Raw genomic sequence first — 24,253 nt, 5'->3', positions numbered from 1 at the left:
AGAGAAGGTCCAACATTTTCACAAAGAGAAATCCAACATCTGATACTATTCAGTTAAACATGGTGTAATCATCAATTTTAAAAGGGCTGTATTACTGCCCTTCTCTGCTATCAAGCTACTAATTTCAGCCTTAGAACTAACAACGATTGCAATACAGGCAGAACACCACATAACGTTTTCTCTCAACTTGATAAAATAGTGACGACACAAGTATCACAATGAGGCCAAACAATCACTTCTAGTTTCAGCTATTCCATGTTGGATTGCTAAACTCATCAAATATTATTTTAGTGCAGCAAACAAATACCGAAGTTGACATGAAGTGATTATATTTAGACAATATGAGTTAGTGTATCATTTGACCATAGGTATTGACATTCCTAGCAGAAGTTCAGCTTTATGGTTTGATATAACGATAAGTAAATCAAAATAACAATGTTCACATTGTTGTTACTGACATTTGTTTTTGCTGCTATGTTTAGAAGACACTTTGAATTTACCATAAAACCTTTCTAAACATAAGAAATGGGAGGCTATTGATGTTTATAAAATCATGAGGTGCATAGGTCAGGTGAACGGCAAGGGTCTTTTTGCAAGGGTGGGGGAATTTAAAATTGGGGGCATAGTTTTAAGGTGAGAGGAGAAAGGTTTAAAAAGGACATGAGGTGCAACTTTTTTTTTTACACAGAGCCATTTGCTTATGGAATGAACTGCCAGAGAAAGTGATGGATGCAGGTACAGTTCTAACATTTAGGGGATATTTGGATAAGTACACCAATAGGAAAGGTTTGGAGGGATATGGGCCAAGTGCAGGTAGGTGGGGTTAATTTAGATTTGTGCAGACTGGTTGGGCTAAAGGGTCTGTAAATGTGCCATGTGACCCCTTCATAAAAACGCTCTTTCATTTTTATTTCAACTCTTGCAAAATCTGGTTCTTACCTCCAAACTACAGGTAATGATATCTCAACCACCAGACTCAGTGAAGCCAAATTCATGTACGTCTGTGACTTAGAGTCACAGAGTTGTATAGGAGAGACCCAGAAAGCCTGAATTAATTTTGAACCTGCTGCACTATTTAATAGAATCATGACTAATCTGATTGTGGCCTAAATTCCACTCCCATCTGCCCCTCAAAAGTCTGGATTCCCTCTTCAATCAAAAATTCCATCCAAATCAGTCTTGAGTACAGACAATGGCCCAGCCTCCATTGCTCACCGGGGAGAGTGAATTCCAAACATTCTTTTACAAGCAGCTGAAAATGTGTTGCTGGAAAAGCGCAGCAGGTCAGGCAGCAAACAAGGAACAGGAGAATCGACGTTTCAGGCATAAGCCCTTCTTTTACAAGCAGCCAGTTTGTGCACAGCAAAACCCTACCAATAATAGTCAGATAATCTCCATAAACTCATGCCTCATAAAATCAAGGTGACTCCCTGAACCTGGGGAATCATAATAGCAATGAGTTCATTATTTCACAGAATCAGGGGAGAAAATAAGAGATTAAAAAATTATTGGACAGTGATTGAACTTCAAGCAGAAACATTACTGAATACGAAGAAACTCAATACGTTTAATTTCAATACCAAGGAAAGCTTCCAGAATTTTATACCAAAGGCCAAAACATCACTGAAGAAATATATGATTTGTTCCACACAAGTCTTCCTAAACTGATTCAGGGTGGAGATTCATTCAATGGATAACTCTGTTAATTCAAAACACTCTTACTGACATGTATATTGTGGTTACAGATAACACAATATTTAAGTGCAGCATTACAACAAAGCCTAAAATCATCACAGTCTGTGGTAAAAATAGACAATGGACAGATATGACCAGTAGGGATATTTTGTTACTTTACCTCTGAATTGTTATAGAAAGCAGTGCTGTTTTTCTCTTGCACATCCTCTCCTCGGGCTGTGAAGAATGTCAGTGGATAGAAATCTTTATGTGCTGGTTGCTTCCCACTAGCCATCAACTTACCCTCATAGAATAGTTCAGAAGTGTAGCTGAAATAAAATTAAATATGGTTGAATTTCACGAAGCAGAACTTCTAAAATACTAATGGGTCTTCATGATGTGTTGATTTAGCATGTAAATTTCAAATAGCAAAATCCAAACAAAAATTATCCATGCTGAATAAGTTTATTTTGAATCAAATTTAGCTTTCCATTTTACACCTTAATGATTCTGTATCAAAGATATAGAAAATATCTTCTTGCACTTCTGATTATTTACAACCTCTTCTCAGGAAAAGTAAATCAATTTACAACACACCCAATCTCATATTACAACTGTGACGCTAAATCAATACGCATCCTTTCCAACTCAAAGGCCTTATCCAAAGTGCAATTCTTAACACATTAACTTACAAGTGCTAAGAAAATTTTAGCCACATTTTGCTTTTATGAAGTAATAAATTTGAAAATGATTGGATTAGATTACTTACAATGTGGAAACAGGCCCTTCGGCCCAACAAGTCCATACCCAACCGCCGAAGCGCAACCCACCCAGACCTATTCCCCTACATTTACCCCTTCACCTAACACTACAGGCAACTTCCCATGGCAAAATCACCTAAACTGCAAACCTTTGGACTGTGGGAGTAAACCGGAGCACCCGGAGGAACCCCACGCAGACAAGGGGAGAATGTGCAAACTCCACACAGTCAGTTGCCTGAGGCAAGAATTGAACCTGGATCTCTGGCGCTGTGAGGCAGCAGTGCTAACCACTGTGCCACCGTGCCACATAACCTAAAAGTCCAAACATTTAAATTGGTCACTTCCCAGAGCAAACATATTGTCGTGCAAATCACATTCCTGGGGTCTAGCCGAAATGCAATTACCATTGTTTCCGCAAACATGGTTTAACTTTTGCATTATGCATAAGCATAGTTGGAGACACAGTGATAGCTCTCAATTGTCAGGTGCCCAGATGCTCAGCACAAAATACACCCAATGATTAATTCAAGTGAACAGTCTGTAATTATTTGCTATATGGTAAATGACACAAGGTAATTGATAGTGTTGGAATGGAGGCAGAGCAACAGTAAAATTAGATGTGGTGACTGCAAGGGTGGTTGAAGAGATAAATTTTGCAGAGGTTTAGGTGGTTATTGAGATGATAAATTGTGAGCAGATAGAACAGTGTCAACAATTTAGCTCAATCCTCACATTTATGTAATATAGGCATGAGGATTCAAAGAAGTTATTTTTAAATTACAGGTATGTCAGTTTTTTCAAGAATTTATATTTAGAAAAATATCAGAACAAAATTTTATCACTAATTATTGTTGCAAAAACTGCAACTATATTAGAATTACATGCTTAGGTTGGACTGTGATGAAAGATTTATTGCAAAATAAATATTTTGGTAATAACCAAATATTAATGTTGTGAAGTAATTTTTGTACTGTTTTTGTATTGCACTGTACTCCTTTGGTAAAAACAGACAATTGGACAGTCTCAACAAATATCGGGCATTTTAGAACAGTCACCATTCCCGTTTTAGAACCAGCAAAATATCTGTCCAGGTTGAGGAGTATTTGCCAGTCAGTAAGCAATCTTATTAAAAATCAAATGGCATCAATCACTGTGAGGAAGCCATATTAACAATGAAGATGCAAACATAAAGACAATTGTGCAAATTAATTCAGTTCCCTCACTTGGGTATGGTAGCTCCAAGTCTCTTAGAGGAAACCCTCCCAACATCACCAGAACTAACTCAATTGAGTCATACACCAAGGAAATGCCATAAACTCGATAACCTACTTGATAATAGCTTCATGGGAACGATAGTTCTCACATAGTAGAATTCTGCATGGAAACTCTGCAGGATAGTGTTCATACAGACGATCTAGCAACGATACATGAAGATTTCTTTCCCGGGCAAATTCACTGTATACAAAGGGACTAAGCTGGAAAATGTAAAGCAGAATGTTAGCTATTTTTAAATATGTGCTTTGCTGAACATAAAGCTAGAAGGCAAGAATACTTTATTTCTGATTTTGTGCTTTTATGACCTTTCTCCTATATATCATTGGTATACTGGTTAAAACAGGAAGAGGTTATTGTGCCTGGAAATGTAAGCAAAAGAACAAAGCAAGGCAATGGTCAGTGTATCTCATGCAACATGATCAGAAAGAAATGGAATTCTCTGGCCCTTGGTCATTGTGATAATTGATTGGAGAACAATTAACTACTTTTGAAGAAAAAGGAGTTATGAACTAACTTGCAAAAAGTGCCATAATAACATTTAGAACAATAAACATTCAGGACAGATGTGTAAAACTTATTTCAATGTCTGCTTCTACTTTTGAAGTGTTATTTTTAACAAAAAAACTTCAAACAAGAATACAGAAGGATATACATTATGCTGATGCAAACAAATTAACAATGAACAGCAAAAGAAACACTTTCGAAACTGGTGCTACACATTTAACTCCTGTGAATTAAAAATATTTTTCACTGAAAATTCCAGACTACTCTGCATTTTATTAAGCCATTGATCAAAAGGAGGCTTCAGGAGTCATTTTCCTATCTATATTTACTTCAAAAACTGGTGACTAGATACTACTACCTTGAATTATCAAGCAGGAAATAATTCATAAACATTAAATGCCATGCAAACTGACAAGTGATTCTAATTATAGCTGGGGAAAACTAGAAGCAATGCAGTAAATACTACCAGCTTTTGGTGCAATTTTCTTTCAAAAGCTGTCTGAGTCATGGTGGTAAGAGCTGTAACTTCAGTGATAGCCTGGAATACATTGTGATTCTGTGACCAGTGAAAACACATCATTTATTCAATTGCTACTGCAACCTCCAGTCAGGCAACCAACAGACCATGTGAGATGAGTGGGTGATCACGAGTATCTCCAAAGCTAATGTCAAGTGGTTAAGTAGCCGCAATTAAGAAAAAGGGAAAACTAATTGCATCTATTCCCAACAATTTTGCCACTATTCTGCAACTCTTCAGTACCAACCCATTAGAAGTTCAAGTACAAATGATAGAGACTGAATGTGAAGCCAGGTGATCTAGCATTACATCAGCCAAAATGCTTTGGAACACACAAGGTATAAATTACATCCAGTGATTATGGTTCCATAAATTACTCTTGAAAAATACAAAACAATGTAAAGTTGACGAAAATGTACACAGAAATGAATTTGAGGATCAGAATTGAGAAAATCCTTTCAGATGCTCAAGTTCAAAAACAGAAATTTCATGAAGGGACAGAAAATACAGATGAAAGTCTCAAGCATTTTAGAAGTGCAATCATAAATTTTTCAAAATTCTTTCTGCTCTACTTAATGGTGAAGTCTTTTACAATGCTACAATGGCAAATATATGACTACAAATAAATTTTTCAGTAGTTCAGTTCTCTTAAAATTTCCTTAAAGCAAGTTTGCCATTTACAAATCAGAAATTGTGACAGTAAACACTAATTCATGATCTGACATGTGCAATAAATGGAGGCAATGCCAATCCATAAATAGATTTACCAATATGTTAATATTCCATCACAGCATCCACTTAAAATGCTCATTATAAAATCATAGCCTTTTGGAGAAGCTGAATTTTGTGCGACAGTTTTGTTGATGGGGCAGTTGAAAAGAAACCCCAGTTGGATACAAAAGTGGTATATAAAAAGTTGCACAATGCTGTTATATCGCTATTATATATGTGTTGAAGGAGGCCTTGCAACCATTAAGTATAAATAAAGGGAGGAAAAAAAAGCAAGGCAATAACAGTCCATTCGATCCCATTCTTCCCAAAAATCAACTTTCTTTCCACCTCCTCCCAAACAAGCTTAGCTTTTGCACCTGATCAGAAAAGTGGAGAAATAAATTAATATCCAGGTTACCCAGTTACAGAACAACATTGGTAAAAGCAGAGAGCAGAGTACTTCCCTAGCTTTCTTCACAACTGGAAGAAGAATTAGAAATACGTTCTGGGTGCATGAGGAGGATGTCTTAAAAGGGAAAACATAGTTCATGTGACAGCACATGCCTAACCCATCCTACTTTCCAAATCTCCTCCACTCAGAAAAACATTCAAAGTCCTCTGTCCTACATCAGGTTTGTAAGCCAGAAATCCCTGTTAAACTGACAGATGGTCAGGAAGTAAAGTTAGCAAAAATTCCATTCATCAATTTTACAAAGGCGACTTTCTTGGACTTAAATGACATGCACATTTGAGAGCGTCCCAAATAAGTCTTTGTTAAAAAACTCCTGGCAGCCTTGCATTTCTGGAAATAAATTCAAATCAATTATCTACAGTTGCCAACTCCAACCTTCACATAATGGTTGCGTTGCATCTGCTCAAAACCTGTAGATGAAGTCCATTTAAAAGAGCTTTTTATCTATTAAACTTTAGTTTAAAGGGCAGTGGTGCACAATTATTGCAGGAATATTATCCGGCAACAGGAACCAGTTTTTCAGTGCTTTTCTTTCTTTTATAAACAGTTACTGTCATGTTACGTAAAAGGGCCTGATTGCAGAGCCAAGCTGGATGCACACTATATTCCCCTCACAATGTTAGGGAAAATGAGGTCACCAAAATTTGCTTTAAGAAAACCAAATTGTGAATTTAAAAAGAAAATTAAACAGACTGTCATTCAGCCAAGATCCGGACATCGCACAACTGAACTTAATGAGTTCAATTGTTGTTTCTTAAAAAAAAGACTATGGGATCATGGTGGAAGGCAGCAGTGAAATTCAGTATCAGTATTGCAATTATATTATAAGAGTAAGCCATTCAGAGCATATTAGACCTGGATATGAACTAAGCATTTTTGGCTTTTAAGAAAACACTTACTACAAACAAAACATAAGCCATTACATTCTTTGCTACGATATTAATTATTATGATTTAAAAAACCTACAAAATCAGGATGACCCCAAACAGCATCTTGTAAAGTTTAAGGGCAATTAAATTGCAAGAAAAGGATAAATAAATATGACCTTGTGGCATCTTCTGGTGCCACAGAAACGCAAGAAATACAAAAGCCAGGAGATTTGCAATAATGAGAAGAAGCAGTTTCATAATTCATATCCTAATATAGTTGTAAATGAAGTTTAAACTTGGTCACCTGCATGTGATCACCGGCTAAGACAATCCTTGTGTGTCTACTTGCTAGTGCTAAAGGCATGATGGTCTCACACTCCATTGCTTGAGCAGCTTCATCCAACAGAATATGAGTGAATAAACCTGCTGGTAAACAAACATTGTGCCAAGCGTTACTGAATGCTACCTTAAAATATGGAAATAAACATTTAACTAAAATGTAAATGACACTGCTCTAATTTCATTATACATCATCTCAGGTCAAGTGGACAATCTGCTTTTAAGCTCCATCAATTTTATTCTCAAGCTGTGTACTGGGAAATTCATTAAGCAGTACCCGCGATGAATCTTGGGCAAGCATTAAGCTTGCAGCCGCCATGGCAAATCTGAAATCAGAAACGTACAAGCAGAAGTCTATAGCCCCTCCCACTCTTTTCAATAGCACATTAATGCTTCAAATCCATTTAGAATAACATGAACTTATTTTCCTCACTGGTTAAGTTTTAATGCACTCAAACATTCCACCCTGCCCAAACGTCATGAAAAAAGCTTCCTATTTATTCAGTAGATTGTGAAAAAACATCTAAGGATAAATTGGTTTGTTTTTTGCAAGCATTTCTGAACAGTAGCTACTGAAGCCCCTCCATCAAAATAGATGCCATTGCAAACAAATGTAAAGAATAGAGCACATAAATAGCTCAGGTTTCATGCTCTTAAACATCCCATTTCATGCAATTATTGAGAAATGTATCAAACAGAATCACAGAATGACCGTACAGGTGGAGGCTAATCAGCCCATTATTTCTGTGTGGACTCTCAGCAAGGGTTGTCACTCCTCTGTCTTTTCCTGTAGCACTGCACATTTGCACTTTTCAGATGCTTATCAAATGATCATTTTGAAAGCCACTGCTGAATCTGCATTCACCACTCACAGGCAGTGAGCTTCCAAGACTAATGGGTTTTGTTTACATTAGGAGAGTTAACACTGACCAAGACAGACAACTGTGCATCGACATTTCAGCTAGAGATTACTGGAATTAAAAAATGTTTGGGGAATACCCACAGTTTTATTAAGTTTTTAAAAAATTTAAGCTTGGGGCAATTCTGCAGATGTCTCGAACGAATATAGCTGTGTAAAGCAGAACTCCTGAGAAAGGAGGAGGATACTTAAAGTAGATTACCTTATACCAAGGAGTTTAGTAATAGCTCTAGACCAAGGAAGTTTGGATAAACCTCCAAAAAGGTCATTTGAAGCTGAAAATATTTAAGATTGGGCGTATGAAAGCTCCAGGAAGTGTCTATCAGCTTTTCCAAACTGGGAGTGGAAGTGACAGTGAAATGAGATGTTAGAGAAAGCAGTTTTTCAATAGTGTGAGTACTGTACATGAGGGGTTTTGGGGCACCCAGAGGTGTTTTGTGGATCTCTAAAGGTGTATTTTTGAGATTAATGGAATTTATTTCAATGCAAGGGGTCTGATAGGTAAAGCAGATGAACTCAAGGTATGTACAAGAACATGAGACTGGGTCATCATAGTTATTACAGAAACAATTAAATCTCAATATTGAGTGTTCAACTCCATGTCATCCTCAGAAAATGAAACAACTAGTTCCTACACACACTTAATATTTGCAACATTCAGGGTTCAGGTAATAGTGCTAGACAACGATCATCTCTGTCAAAATAAATAATTTAACACTCTTCCTTGGCGCTTAATTGCATTACCATCATCATTAATGAAACCCTCATCATAAACATCTGGAAGTTGGCACTGGCAAATTCATCTGGTCTAGTCAAATAAATACCACGGTTACAAGGGTCCCAACTTCCCAAACCTTTCAATCATCTACAATGCATAAGGAAATAACGTGTGGAATAATTTTTGCTGAGATAAATGGAGCTCCAGAGGAATACTCAAGAAGCTGAACATCATCTTTTACAACAACTCAATGACTGACACCCCACCCAGTTGCCATGTACAGTAGCTGCAGAGTGCACCATCCAAAAACTGCACTATATAACTTATTAAGGGCTTTCTGGCAGTGCCTTCTAAATTGCAATCTTCACTATCCAAATAGCAAGGGCAACAATCAAATGAGAACATCACTTAACTTTGCCAAATCCTATACCATCTTGTTTGGAAATATATCACCACTCCTTCGCAGTCTCTGGGTCAAATTCTGGACCTCCCTTTCAAACAACAGTACACCACATGAACTGCAAGCATTCAAAGTTGCAACTCATCGTTATAATGAAAATGAGGCCTTGTCAGAGATTCTCATATCTCATGACAGATTCAAAAGGCAAGGCACCAGTCCAACTAAACCACAATAGATTTTAATTATAATCTACTCTGCCCGTTGCACATATAGCGACAATGGATGCGCAACGTGTACACATGGTATAACAAATAGGTGCCTGAGAAGTCTATTGTATTGACCTGAAAAGTGCACTCTATTGTATTGACCTGAAAAAAATCAAAACTAAAATAAGGTAATTTTCTTTTGTCATCCACATTTTGCATTGTGGGGATTCAACAAAAGTGGATAAAATGCAGGATGAATACTGCAAAAGTCAGGAGATTGCACCAGTTGTAAAGGCACTGTGTGAGGGTAATTAATTTGTTAATTACCCACAAACTGACTGCACAGTTAACATTCTTTTAGCCAATAGAAAATAACCAACTCTTCCACAACTTTTTTCAAATTGAGAGAAATCGTTTGGAGTAGCAGCTCAGCAAGCAGTGCTCTGGATGCCTGTTTAGAAATTTTCTAGTTGGCTCTCCAAGAGATCAGAATGACTTCTCACCTGCACTGCGTTCTCTAAGTCCCCTGTGGAGATTAATAGTAGCAATATACAACTATTCTAAAAATAAGGTATATCTACACATTATTTACATTTTGAGAAAGGAAAATAAACCCACGCATTCTATAGTTCCAAAACAATACATATAAAAAGTTAGCATTTACTCAAGGAAATTAAGGTGCCCCTTGGCAAACGATACAGCCCATTCCCTTGTCACTGATTAAGTGTTAAGAACAGTTTATTGCCTTGTCACGTCTTCAATCTTTCTCAAAAAATGAGTGAACAATGAGGGTTTTAAGCATGAATGCAATTCAGAACCAAGATTTTAAAAAAACTGAAGCTAAGATACAGGAAGCATTTGTTTTGATCCAATTTTGACTTCCTTCACCTGAATCGCAAACAACTACGTTTTAGATCAGTGCTCTAGACACTGGTCATTCCACAACACTTTAGACAAGTAGCCATCCTTCATAAGTTAATCCACAAAATAACATGTTATAAAACAGTGCAGACTCCTTATGTCCAAACTGACCTTTTGAATGTGCACACTTTCCAACAGAAATCACTGGAGTGTATTCAGGAATAAAAAATATGAAGTGGTATTTACTGACCTAGATTTTGAATGCTCAAGATAAACGTAACATCTTTGCTGCCACATTTAGTTAATCTAATGAATTTAGGTTCAGACTAACTCGGTGCAGACTACAAAACAAACCTATGGTATTTTGATCAGAAATAAAAACAATTTTGTTAAAATTGTGATAATCACAGTTTTTTATAACACGAACTGCTTTCAGGCAATTTAGACCCGCTATGAAACAAATGTTCTTTGCAGGAAGACAGGTTAAATGAAGTCAGGTCAGTACAAAGACATCTTTAAGAATCAAAGGAAGAATTCTTCCTCCTGTTAAGAGATGTACAAAGCCCAGAATTGCACACTTGGCCTCTCATGTCTGTCATTCTGGAGTTTTTCAGCATGCTTTTGTGGGTTCATATATTCTGACAGCAATAACTTCAATATTAAGTTCTCTGCTTGGCAGCACTTTGCTCTTAAGAATCTCCCAGTCATGTGGTAGCACCCTGACCTGATGCCTGTTGACATTGGAGGTGATGTGGTAATGTTGAAGCAGCTGTGCCAACTGGTCCAGTTGTGTGGCTTGGTTCTTGCCCTCTGTATGGTCCAGAGGCTTGGGAGGATTCAGGCTTTCTTCAATTCTCTGCTTACCTATTTTCAACTGTTGTGGGATTCCAGTATCAATTCATTTGCAGAAAAAATTATTTTTGACTCTGCTCTGCTGAGCTGATTGCTTTTTAGCTTTCCCAACTTTTTCAATAATGATGGGGATCCTTGTGAGTCAGTTTGCTGATAATTGCCACCATGCATTAAGACCCTGATTGAGATTTTCATGTGTTCAACAGAAGAGAGCTGGAAACTTTTATAAATTAATCAGTATTTGTTGGCTATTTACACTATTTAGAAGGCGAACTGTAGCAGGATCTTATCAGAAGCTTTCTCAGTTTTCAGCTATCCGTGATCTGACATTACGGATGATGCACTACAACATTTTGCATAATTGTAACTAGTATTACTAATATTACATGTGGAAACCAGGTAGATGTTTTGGCAGGCAATGTTAACAAGGCTGGGTCAGCAGTTTTTCAACGGTATCATTTACACTGAGGCAGCTAGATTGTCAACGGAAGATTGTAGCTTTCAAACCCTTGTGATGTCTTTTCACACATGTTTAAACTAGATCCCTCAATCCCCTGTGCCATTGAGGAACATGTTCTTGGCAGTCCGAGCTGCAATTCTAATCAATACCTACCTGCATTCAGCATCATCAAACTGAGCAGAGCTTGAAAATGAAAGTATTCTCCAACATGGAATCGCCACAGCTCAGTGCCACTACACTTTCTTTGTGCTGACTTGTGAAATATGATTCATTTAATGAGTTTCCACCGAACTGTGTAAAGGACCTATCAGTATATTCATACCTGGCCTGCAATGTTATATTGCAACTTCATCAGCAATGAGCTCATCTGCATTACAGAATTTTGCTATTCAATGCCTCAACTGAAGCAGTGAGTAAAGACTAGTCTGATGAGAAAGAATTAGCCACAGAAGACAGGGCTGCTGGTTAACACAGCTGCAGACAGCAGCTTCCAAACTCATGACCACTTCCATCTAGAAGGAAAAGGGCAACAGATATATGGGAATACCACCATGTGCAGATTTTCCTTCAAGCCACTCACCATCCTGACTTGAAAATATATCAGTTTCTTCACTGTCACTGGGTCAAAATCCTGGAAGTATTGTGGGTCAACTACAGCACAGAGTACAGTATTCAAGAAAGCAGCTCATACGACCTTCTCAAGGGCAACTAAGGATAGACAGTAAATCCTGGCCAGTCAGCAAGGCCTATGTCCCATGAATGAATAAAAGGAACAAGATAGTTTTAATGAATATACTTGTAGGGAGTTAAGTAGGTTTTAATAACAGAAGGCATTTCTAAATCAATTAAAATGGTCTAAGATTTTTAAAAGAAATTAGAAATGAATAGTTCAAGATTTCTAATGCTTTTACCCACCAGTTGAAATACTGTCAGCAGTGCATCAATTGTTGAGACAATTACTAGTTTATTTCAGATTTATAATTCTGATCAAACTCCTAGTTGCTTTGCAAGCACTTCAAAGGCAATCAAGCATTTGAGCCTCATGCTAATGTACATTCCAGATAAGAAATAAGGGCAGTATCTAAAACAAGATGCAGAGATAACGAGTAGCAAACTGCACAGATCTAAGACAACCAGTCACAACACTGGTAATGATTTCAGAGTGATCTAACTTTAGTTTATTTCCATACTGGAAATGTTTACAGTGTTTAGCTGTCAGTGAAGGCATTACTTTGGTTCTGAAGGGACATAAAGCTGGAGTTTGTTACATAACATAATGCTGCAGCACAAACAGAGACAAGATCAACTTTTTAATTCTGTACAGTTTTTGCACACCACTGCCATCAAAATTATTTTCTCATTAATGTGGTAACTCAGTTCCTAATGCAATCAGATGTGCTAATTTCTAAAATAAATAGCATATCTTCAGAATTACTGCCAACTGATTAAAAATTTGATTAAAAAGTCATTAATTTTATTCCCATTAATTTTGTATTCTTCAAGGTCCATTCAGCAGCTTTCATTTCAGAGAACAAGGATCTTATTTTAGTTAACTGCTGTCCTTCACTCTGGTCACATCACAAAAATTGTATGCTTCGCCTTTCTAATCATCCCTTGCAGAATATGATTTTTAACAGATAATTATGGAAACATCATAGTTGTAAATGGCTTTCATTTAAAATAACATCTGGTTGCTATTAATAATAGAATGAGAATATCATAGATAGGGCACCTCAGTTCCTAATAGGTTTTAAGTCCCTGACTTTATAATTTCTAAAACAGAAGCAGACTACCTTATAATGTAGACTTCTATACACTGAATAAAAGCACCTTCTACTTACTTTAAAGCACAAATTGCTACAGAGGGAGAAGAATTACCATTGTGGTTTTCTGGAGCCAGTAGCACAACAATCTTCCACCCTAACTATAGATGAAAAATTTATGTTGACAAGTATTTTCCATCTGCTAAACCTTAGCCTATTGCCATGCTTTTGTCAAAGTTTCCCATCAACAGTGCAAATTGAGAAGAGGCCTGAATGAATATCTTGAAGAAAGGTTCTTACTTGAATTGATGTGAAGACATGGAAATCCATTAAATCAGCAATAAACTGATTACTCCTGTGACAGTTGTGCAGGACTGCCATTGACAACAAAAAAGAACCTTATTCTTGGAGGTTCAGACTGACATTAAAAGGCAAATCAAAAGCTCAACATTGGCCTGGATTTACCAGGTTCATCAGCATTCACTTAGAAACTATCAGAGGAAGATTAATCCAGATGCCTCTTGGCAGCCTAATGGATGATATTCATATCTGTCCACTCAGTTCCCTCTCTTGAAAGTGATAAGAAAGGGTATTTAAATATTACTCGCTCAGAAAACTAAATTAAATACCCTTTCCTACACCCACTTATGCCCGAAACGTCGATTCTCCTGTTCCTTGGATGCTGCCTGACCTGCTGTGCTTTTCCAGCAACACATTTTCAGCACTTCAATTAGAGTAAGTTATTGGTTATTGGTTTAAATGTCATTTTGTGGAAAGCATATTTAAATTGTCACTTGGAGAGTACCAAGAAACTGAGACATCAGAGGTGTCATCATTCAAACAGAACATCAAACTGAGAAGCCAACTGCCTGCTCAGGTTAAAAATAAAGATCATATGATAGTCATGAAAGAAGAATAGCAAATTCTGTTGGTATTCTGACCAAATTCCTTTCTGCAGCAGCTATCAAGCATACATAAATAGTCATTAATGTTCATGGGATTTACTGTGGGTACAACAGTTGCCATATGAACCTACATAACAATGATTTCAAACTAAATGATTAGATGTTCCTAAATGATTCCTTTAGAAACATCTCCAAGAAATGTCATAAAGTGTTATAATAATGCAAGTTTTCCTTTTGCTGTATAAAGAGAATATTATAATTTGAGAAGACAGTCAGGAAAACCTAACAAGATTTTTTTTTTGCTTTCATTTCATTAAAGAGACACTCAGATCTGGAAGATACACATGCATACAAAGAACTGGCAATGCAGAGCCTTAGGCAATAGGTTCAAAAGTAAAATTTGTGACAAGTTATAATCAGTGCTTCAAACAGCAGCTCAACAAATGTAGTCTAGAGAGATTTTGAGTCGCTGTGAACATATGGGTACATGGAGTGTAGTGATCTTGTTGAATCAAACTTGTCCCTTTTTTTATTCATGGGACCTAGGCATTGCTGGCTTGGCCAATATTTATTGAGCATCTCTGGTTGCCCTTGAGAAGGCGGTGATGAACTGCTTTCTTATAATATTGCAAGCCATTTTCTGCAGGTAACCCCACAATGGTGTCAGGGGAGGTCCAGGATTGTGGCCTAGTAACACTGAAGGAGCAATGATACAGGATGCTGAGTAGTTAGAAGAGAAACTTGAAGTTAGTGGTGATCCCATGCGTTTGTCCCCCATGTCCTTCCATGGGTTTGGAAGGTGCTGTCTGCCTTGGTGAATGGCTGGATGATAATGCAAAATGAATTCTTCTAAGCAATTAACCAGTTAATTTACAGAAAACAGACTTCAACACACATTGCCTTTTGAAACAAAAACATCTCTTAAGACTTGCATTTCACTTAGTTTTGCCTTAAGTGATGAAAGGGGAAAGATTTAAAAAGGACCTAAGGGACAACTTTTTCACAGAGAGGGTAGTGCATGTATGGAATGAGCTGCCAGAGAAAGTTGGGGAGGCTGATACAATTACAATATTTAAAAGGATGGGGAGATGAATAGGAAGGGCTTAGAGGAATATGGGTCAAATGCTGGCAAATGGGACTAGATTAGGTTAGGATATCTGGTTAGCATGGACAGAAGGGTCTCTTTCTGTGCTGTTTATTTTTATGACTAATTTCCAGAACCAGATTACTACAACATGGAAGGAAGCCATTCTACCCATCATGTTGATGTGAATTCTTTCAAACAGCAATATCGCAAGTCCCACTTTCTGGTTCGCTCCTTAGATCATGATAAATTTAATTCCCTCCCTCACGACACTGCAGATCAACCTACAACAGATAGAATTAAGTGGTTCAAGAAGGCAGCTCACCACTACCTTTACAAGGACAACTGGGGACAGGCAATAAATGCTGGCCCAAACAACAACACCCACACCTCACAAATGAAAATACAATTCCTTCAACTACTTATCCAACTATCTTTGCAAAGTTACCATGCATCCCAGAAATTTAAGTTCTCTGATGAGTGATCCCTCTGCCATTAGAAACAGATTACATACTGTTTCAAACCCTTCATAAATTTTAACACCCCTAAAAAAACCAGCTTAACTCTCTCTTCCAAGGATAACCACTCCAGAATCTCCGGTCTCCTCATGTAACTGAAATTTCTGTGCAGAAAAACAATTGTTTCAAAAGGAAATGTCGAAGTTTAATTACAAACTGAACTTCAAATCTCAGGGAACCATAGGAGATGAGTGGACATGAATTTATCTTTTAGCTATTCATTTTGTGGGATGTGGGCATTGCTGGCTGGCCAGCATTTATTGCCCGTCCTAAGATGCCCTTGAGAAATTAGTGATGGAAATGTGTTGCTGGAAAAGCGCAGCAGGTCAGGCAGCATCTAGGGAACAGGAGAATCAACGTTTCGGGCATTAGCCCTTCTTCAGGTTCCTAGATGCTGCCTGACCTGCTGCGCTTTTCCAGCAACACATTTCCATCTCTGATCTCCAGCATCTGCAGACCTCACTTTCTCCTTGAGAAATTAGTGCTGAGCTGCTTTCTTGAATACTCCATACTTCCCTGATGAGAAATAATGCCCTCATATGAATTATTATTTTAAAATTTGTAAAGACTCCCAGATGCAGCACATTTTTAAGTCTAGTTCTACTTAAGTATGTCAAAAAATGCCCGAGTAAATGAAGGAGAGTTCAAAACTAGAGGCATAATTTTAAAGTGAGAGGGAAAAGATTTAAAAGGGGCCAGAGGGGCAACGTTTTCACACAGAAAGTGGTTCATAGGTGAAATGAACTGCCAGAGGAAGCAGTAGTTGCAGGTATCGTCACAACATTTAAAAGGCATAACGTATTTAAAGGCATTTAAAAGAATAGAAAAGGATTAGAGGGATATGGGCCAAACACAGGCAAAAAGAACTAGTTTAGTTTGGTAAACTTGACTGATATAGACAAGTTGAACCGAAGGGTTTCCCTGCTGTATGACTCTATAACTGAAGGTGCTTCTATCCCAAAACTAATTAAAAACTTATTAAAAGCCATGCTAGATGCTAGCATGCAAAATTGACTAAAGGCGTGTGAACGAACCTCTGTTTATGATTTAAAATTATTATTGAAGTCAATTACCATTTCCTTTATTTGACAGTCCATCTACTTTTCCTGGGACAACCTTGAAACTGGGCAACTGGTCAGGTATGTATTAATGAGACACCTACATTTTCCCAGATGATCAATGGCTCTGTTATCTCACTTGTCTGGAAGTACATCCTTATTTCACATCACCAAATTACGCCAGAGATCTCAGATTCAAATCCCACATCAGTACTGAAAAGTGGTCCTTGCTTTCTATCATCAGAGTCTGAAGATCACATAGTTTGTGGATTTTGTGTCTTTCATTTAAAATCTTTAATTTTTGTGACAACTCTGGGAATAGCCAGGCTTGATTTTCCAGTCTGCTACTCCAAATGAGTTATAAGAACAGAAGAATCAGCCAGCTAAGAGAAAACAATAGGCACAAGTGGGAGGCAAGATGTAATGGGTTGTGTTACAGTGATCAGTGCATGGGCTTCAACTTTTAACAATTTTGATAAATGACTTGGATTAAAGAACTAAAGATACAGTTGCAAAAATTGCTGATGACATTATGATGTGCAGAAAATTAAGTTGTGGGAAAGACATAAGGAAGCTACAAAGGTATATAGCTTTGATAAACAAGTGGGTTAGATATGGAAAATATTAACTGCCCTTTGGCAAGAAGAGTAATAAAGCATTTTATCCAAATGGTAAGAGTCTACAGAGTTTAGAGAGGTAGAGAAATTAGGTGTCCTAATATATGAATTGCAAAAAGCTGTTAGGTAGATACAGGAAGTAATTAGAAAAGTTACTTTGTACTAACAATTATTTTGAACACAAAGGTAGAGAGTTTATGCTTCAGCTACAGAAGACATTGGTGAGATCACACTAGAATACTGTGCACATTATAAGTGTCTTTCTTTAAGGATATAAAATAAATTAATTACAAGTAGTTTAGAGAAGTCTCACCTGGGTTGTTTTATGGGGATGGGTTGAATCCATTGGGGGTTTGAAAGAGCAAGAAGTATTTGAATGAGACATATAAAGTCTTGACAAGGTGCAGTGTGCCTGTAGAGAGGATGTTACCTCATGTAGGATAATCTAAAACGAAGGGTCACTATTTAAAAATAAGCGATTTTCCATTTCAAAAAGAGTTAAAGAAAGATCATTTTCTCTACATGGGCTGTGAGTCTTTGAACGTAAGAACATAGGAACAAGGTGCAGGAGTAGGCCATCCACCCCTTTGAGCCTGCTCTGCCATTCAAGAAGATCATGGCTGATCTTTTTGTGCCCTCAGCTCCCACTTCCCTGCCCTTTCACCAGAACCCTTAATTTCCTTTATTGTTTGAAAAAGTATCTATCTTGGCTTTAAAAACAATTTCCTGAAATAACGTCAACCACTTCATTGGGCTCTAGTGCCAGTACATCCTTTCTCAAGTAAGGAGACAAAACTACACACTGTACTCCAGGTGTGGCCTCACCAGCATCCTAAGCAGCTGCAACATTAGATCTCTCCTTTTAAACTCATTCCCTTTAGCAATGAAGGACAAAATTCCATTTGCCTTCCTAATTATCTGAAGAATTCCTGAAGAAGGGCTTATGCCCGAAACGTCGATTCTCCTGTTCCCTGGATGCTGCCTGACCTGCTGCACTTTTCCAGCAACACATTTTCAGTTCCTAATTATCTGTTGTACCCGCAGTCCAACCTACTGTGATTCATGCAAAAGGACTTCCAGGTCCTTCTGCATACCAGCATGCTGCAACTTTTTACCATTCAAGTAACAGTCCTATTTACTGTTCCATTTATTAACATTGTATGCCACCTGTCAGACCTTTGCCCACTCAAAGTATCTATGTTCCTCTGCAAAGTTTCACAAGCTCTTCCTCCAAAGGTGGTAGAGGGAAAGTCTTTAAAGCAGAGTTGGATAAATACTTGATAAGCAAGAGGGTGGAAGTTATTGGACTTGTGCAGGATGTTAAGTCATCAGATCAGCATGATCTTACTGAATAACAAAGCATGCTCAAGGTCTACTAATGCTCCTAGTTTGTATGTTCATGCCCAAGTATTAACTTCTTCCATCAACTCTTAAAATAGAAATTTGAGCTCAAAGTTGAGAAACACAGTCCATTGCAGTCAGTTGTCAGGCTGAGTGTATGACGTGATTTCAGCTACAATCAATTTGATGCAATCCAGTGAAAAGAACTCCAAGTTATTGACTCTAACATGTTAGTAAATGCGGCCAGTTAAATAATATGTGCAAACGGACACAGCTGAGGCACAGTCCAAAACATCCCTCATGAAATCCCATAGTACATAATCTGCACAAATCGAAGGGACTCAAGTCCAAATAGATTGGGTAATCCAGAAGTCTGGCAAAAACACATCTGAAATGCAATAATGCAGAATTTGAACACACAAAGAACATGCTCTGCCGAAAGCTGTGAACTTGGTGCCTTTTGTTTTGCTGTGATATTGATCATCAATTTGGATACTTTCTGAATAAAATAGGTTACATTGCAGAGATACAGCTTCTTAGAATCCCTACAGTGTGGAAACAGGCCCTTCGGTCTATTGAGTCCACACTAACCCTCCAAAGATCATCTCACACACATCCAACTTACAACCTTCAACTTACCCCCTGACCCCTGCCCCACCCAAGTCCCCTTCCCCTATCCCTGCATTTCCCATGGCCAATCCCTCTAGCCTGCACATCTTTGGATTATAGGAGGAAACTTGAGCACCTGGAAGAAATGTATGTAGACGCAGGGAGAGTACGCACAGTTACTCAAGGCTGGAATCGAACCTGGGACCCTGGTGCTGTGAGGCAGTAGTGCTAACCACAGAACCACTGTGCCATTGCCAGTTCTTGTCTGCAAGCACTGAAAAGACTGTTCTGAGTTGAAATATTTAACTGTTAGGAGCACAAAGGAACACCAATAAAAGGCTGCTAGTTGAGGGGATGCATTTTTAAAAACACAGACATACAGGGATATTATCACCATTAATTTTAGACATTGTTACTCCTCATTGAAAGCTCATTCCTTCAGAAATAGAAGAATGTTGAATCAGAAAGCATCATCTCCCCATGAAAAAAGACAGCATCCCAAATATAACATGATTACCATCTTTCATTAGAAAGTCTAATGAAATTTGTTTCATCACAGCAATTACGAGTTTGAATAACAGCTCTGAATCCATTGAGCAAAATCCATACCTCATTATAAAGATAGAGATTACTGCAAAGAATCACCGCTGTTAGTGCATAGAAGACTGACTTCATTTGGAACTACCACTGTGACAGCAACACTTTTAGCTTGTTCATAAACACAAAACACCACACAGCGATGACTCAAAGGGAAACATAATAAACAAATACATCTTCTATTATGAACTTGAGAGAGTGCTTCTCCACTTGTTTTTTTTTCCCTTGAAGTAGCAATAGAGACTAATGAATTAAGTTTACTGGCACAGTGATTAAAGCAAACAGTCTGCATTTACTAACACATATGAAAGAAAAAAAATCTGATTGTTTCAGTATATTATTCCCAGTTGGAAATTAATGAACAGGGCTGATCAGTGCAGCAATGTTTGAACCAAAATGATTTCTGTCAGAGGGTTCTTTGCAACCGAATAACATCCCTTTTTATGATCATTTCCCTTTTAATTGATAGCAGGTTCCAAAAAATGGCTTTGCTGATGAAATTGGAGCATTCCACCAACTCTGTCTACACCAACACCAGACAGACAGTGACAGGGAAGGCAACTATCTCAATGGTTCTCCAGCGGCTGTTTTAAAACGTATGTTGTGATGAAACAGAACTCTCAGGGCAGCATGGGTTAGATTTCAAATCAACACAAGTTTAAGTTGCAGTTATATGGCATCTTTCACAACAACAGGGCATCCCAAAGCACTTTAGAGGTGTCAACTAAGAAATGCAGAAAGGTGAAAACAATTTGTGCACAGCACGATTCCATAAGTAACAATGTTACCATGACCAAAGGAAAGTTAAATAGTCACACCTTCAACTCTGTATGAAACAAACATCGAAAACAAGGAGTGGACCATTCAGCCCTTCAAGACTGCTGCGCTGGCATTCATTATAGTCATGGCTGCTCATCTAACTCCCACTTTTTCCCCCATATACTTTGGCCCCTTTCGCCCCAAGCACTTTATCCAACCGCTTGAAATCATGCTATTTTTTGGCCTTGACTGCTTTCTGTGATAGCGAATTCTACACTCACCAAAATAAAACTACAAGTCAACTTTGAATCACGGCATCAAAATTTGTCACATATAAACTAAGGGTTTTTAAGAGCTCTTGCGATGCAATGACAGTATCCCTACCCCTGAGCTCGAAGGCTTGAGGTTTAAGTCCTACCTGTTCCAGAGGTGTATCATAACACATCTCAGCAGGTCAACTTTAAAAAAAAGTCAACAGCTCTTTCAATTAATACATATTGACTGATTGACTATAATTTATAAACACACTACATCTTTCAGGAATGCAAGCGCAAAAAATTCCCCTGACCTAAGTACAGTGGTATATTTGGGATCCAAAGAATCTTGTTTAAAAAGATAGATGAGATGGTCCACAAAAATTAAAAAAAAAGGAGAAATAAAAGATTGTAAAATACAATTAAATCAATTAATTAGCTGAATAGAAGAGACCAGAATAATATGGATTCATCAAAATTAATAGGCATAGTTAATAGCACTAGAATTGCCACGACTCTGAACATGGTCTAATTTCTTACTGAATACTTCCAACGAGCATAACCTCTACCACACTCGCAGGCAGTGCACTGCACACCCTGACCACACTTCATACAAAAGGTTTTCCTTGCATTATTCTTGCTTCTAAGAAGATGTGACTAATTTAAGTCTGTGCCCTCTCATTCTCAATCCCTTCACGTGGGAACTATTTCCCCTATTTACTCGGACCAGGCCTTAAACCATTTTAAATAATTCAATTAGGTCTCCTGTCATACTTCTCTTCCCAGTGAAAATGAACCACAACTTCTCAAATTAATTTTCATTGCTGAAATTACCCATCCCGAGAATCATTTATGTAATCATTGGTGGGCGGCACGGTGGCACAGTGGTTAGCACTGCTGCCTCACAGCGCCAGAGACCCGGGTTCAATTCCCGTGTCTGCGTGGGTTTCCTCCGGGTGCTCCGGTTTCCTCCCACAGTCCAAAGATGTGCAGGTCAGGTGAATTGGCTATGCTAAATTGCCCGTAGCCTTAGGTAAGGGGTAAATGTAGGGGTATGGGTGGGTTGCGCTTCGGCGGGGCGGTGTGGACTTGTTGGGCCGAAGGGCCTGTTTCCACACTGTAAGTAATCTGATCTAAATCTAAACTTTTCTGCATTCTCTCCAATGTTTTCACATCCTTCCTAAGGTGTGGCATCCAGTGGCAATACCCCAGCAGAGGCTGAATCAGTGCCTTTCCTAAGCTCAGTGCCTTGCTCCTACACACAATGACGTTCAGGATACCGTACTTGTGAATTTAAAATATTCTTTCAACTTATCTAGCAGCTTTAATGACTTATAGATATGCCCAGGTGCCTCTGCTCCTGCACCTGCGAGAGCATTATATCTTTATTCTATACAGTCCCTCCAAGTTTCTCTGATTAAAATGTATCACCTTATTTTTCCACAATGAATTTCATCCACTATATTTGAAGTTCTACACTGTTCTCCTCACACGTTACGTAGCTTCCAAGTTTTACATTATTGCCAAATTTTTAAACTGTGCTGAAACACCAAGGTCCAGATCAATGTTATATATCGGGAAAAACAAAGATTCCAACGTAGACCCATGGGGGAAACTCCATTACAAACTTACCCCAGCCAGAAAAACATTAATTGACCATAATTCCCTGTTTCCTGTCACTCAGCCAAGTTTTTTTAAAAAACTTCATTCATGTGATGTGGGCACCACTGGCTGAACCAGCATTTATTGCCCATTCCTAATTACGCAGATGATAGTTAACAGTTAACCACATTTGCGTAGGTCTGGAGTCATACTCATCCAACATGGAAACAACTTCAGCCCAACTTCTCCACACCAACTAGGTTTCCTAAATTGAACTAATCCCATTTGCCTGCATTTTTGGCCTCACATGTAGGCCAGACCAGGTGAGGATGACAGATTTCCTTCCTTAAAGGTCATTAGTGAACTAGACAGATTCACTGATTCTTGACAATATTGAATTCAAATTCCACTATCTGCCGCGGTAGGATTCAAACCCAGGTCCTGAGAAAATTACGTCAGTCTCTGGATTAATAATCTAGCGATAATACCACTAGGCCATCACCTACCATTTTGCATCCTGTCCCTTTTATTCCATGACCCCAACTTTGCTAACAAGCTTGTTGCTCAGCACTATATCAAATATCCAAAGGTCTAGGTACACCACATCAAAGGCAATGCTCCCACCTACACTCTCTGCTACTTCTTCAACCATTTCCAGTAAGTTAGTTAAGCATGACTTTCTCTTAATAAATCCATGTAAGCCCTCTTCAACTAAGCCATATAAACCTGTAAAGGAAAACAAATTTGAAAGCTTAAAAACACAAAACTGCAACTGCTGGGAAGTTGAAACTTAAACACAAAAATTACTGGAGTACACTACAGATTCACCATGTGGAAAGTGAAAACAGAGGTTACATTCTTCAAAATTAAAATTAATTTTGAATACTGGAAGGGTTAAAGGTACATGGAAGCCATTCTAGCTGTCAGATCAGTGCAGAGAAAATTCTTAAGCAGTAAGTCAAGAATTTAGCACCATGCTAACTATTCACTCGCACCACAGACTCATAAAAGTGCTCCCCTGACTCTTCTGCATTCAAATTGCAATAAACATCATTTGAGCACCTGTCAAAGAAAACAGCTTGTAATAGATGACTCCTCTTCAGACAGGTTATCATCTGCATCCCAGTCATGACTTTTCTCTTGAGGTTTTATTTTCAGACATTATTCAGAACATTAGGTAATCCATGAATTGTACAAGTGAAGTTAATTAGTTTTTTTTAAGAATAGGTCAAATTTCAACTAGAGTTGTACTTGGGTTGGAATTTACATTCATTTCAAAAGAACTTCTGCAATATCCATATTAAAACTGATTTACTTGCAGCATACATCAATTTAAATAGATGTACATATTTAATACTAAGTTACCTGCCTTTGTATTCAATCTATTAGCCCACCCAACTGGACAGCATTTTGCATGACATCCAGCAAAAAATAAACCAATTACACCTAATATATCCTGGAATTAAATATTTTGCAGCCCGAAGTAGCCTTCAGATAATCAAACTTGCACTTATTGAGCTATCTATTCAATGTGCTGCCCTGATTCCTTTGTAACATTTTCCTTTGCAAAAATTTATTCACTTTCACTTTAAAAGCTCTTTTCAATTG

The 24,253-nt window shown here is 37.9% G+C and overlaps 1 protein-coding gene across 6 annotated transcripts in view; it reads right to left on the bottom strand.

Annotated features, from left to right (window-relative positions):
* Window positions 1-24,253, bottom strand: part of helz (helicase with zinc finger) — a 276,040-nt gene that overhangs the window by 129,373 nt on the left and 122,414 nt on the right. For 4 of the 6 annotated variants that reach the window (XM_043715064.2, XM_043715069.2, XM_043715067.2 and 1 more), the window contains 3 exons: window positions 7,088-7,209; window positions 3,765-3,910; window positions 1,856-2,003 (listed from right to left, as the gene is read on the bottom strand). In XM_043715064.2, the coding sequence (XP_043570999.2) occupies window positions 1,856-2,003; window positions 3,765-3,910; window positions 7,088-7,209 (416 nt within the window). The remainder of the gene's footprint in view (window positions 1-1,855; window positions 2,004-3,764; window positions 3,911-7,087; window positions 7,210-24,253) is intronic. The other 2 variants (XM_043715066.2, XM_043715068.2) reach the window with 1 other exon arrangement.

The sequence above is a fragment of the Chiloscyllium plagiosum genome, unplaced genomic scaffold (genome assembly GCF_037043375.1).
Source record: "Chiloscyllium plagiosum isolate Xiang-an unplaced genomic scaffold, Cpla_swu_hap1 HiC_scaffold_25, whole genome shotgun sequence".
NCBI lineage: Eukaryota > Metazoa > Chordata > Chondrichthyes > Orectolobiformes > Hemiscylliidae > Chiloscyllium > Chiloscyllium plagiosum.
Note: the sequence above shows the minus strand (reverse complement) of the source record. Positions and strands in the feature narration are given on the sequence as shown.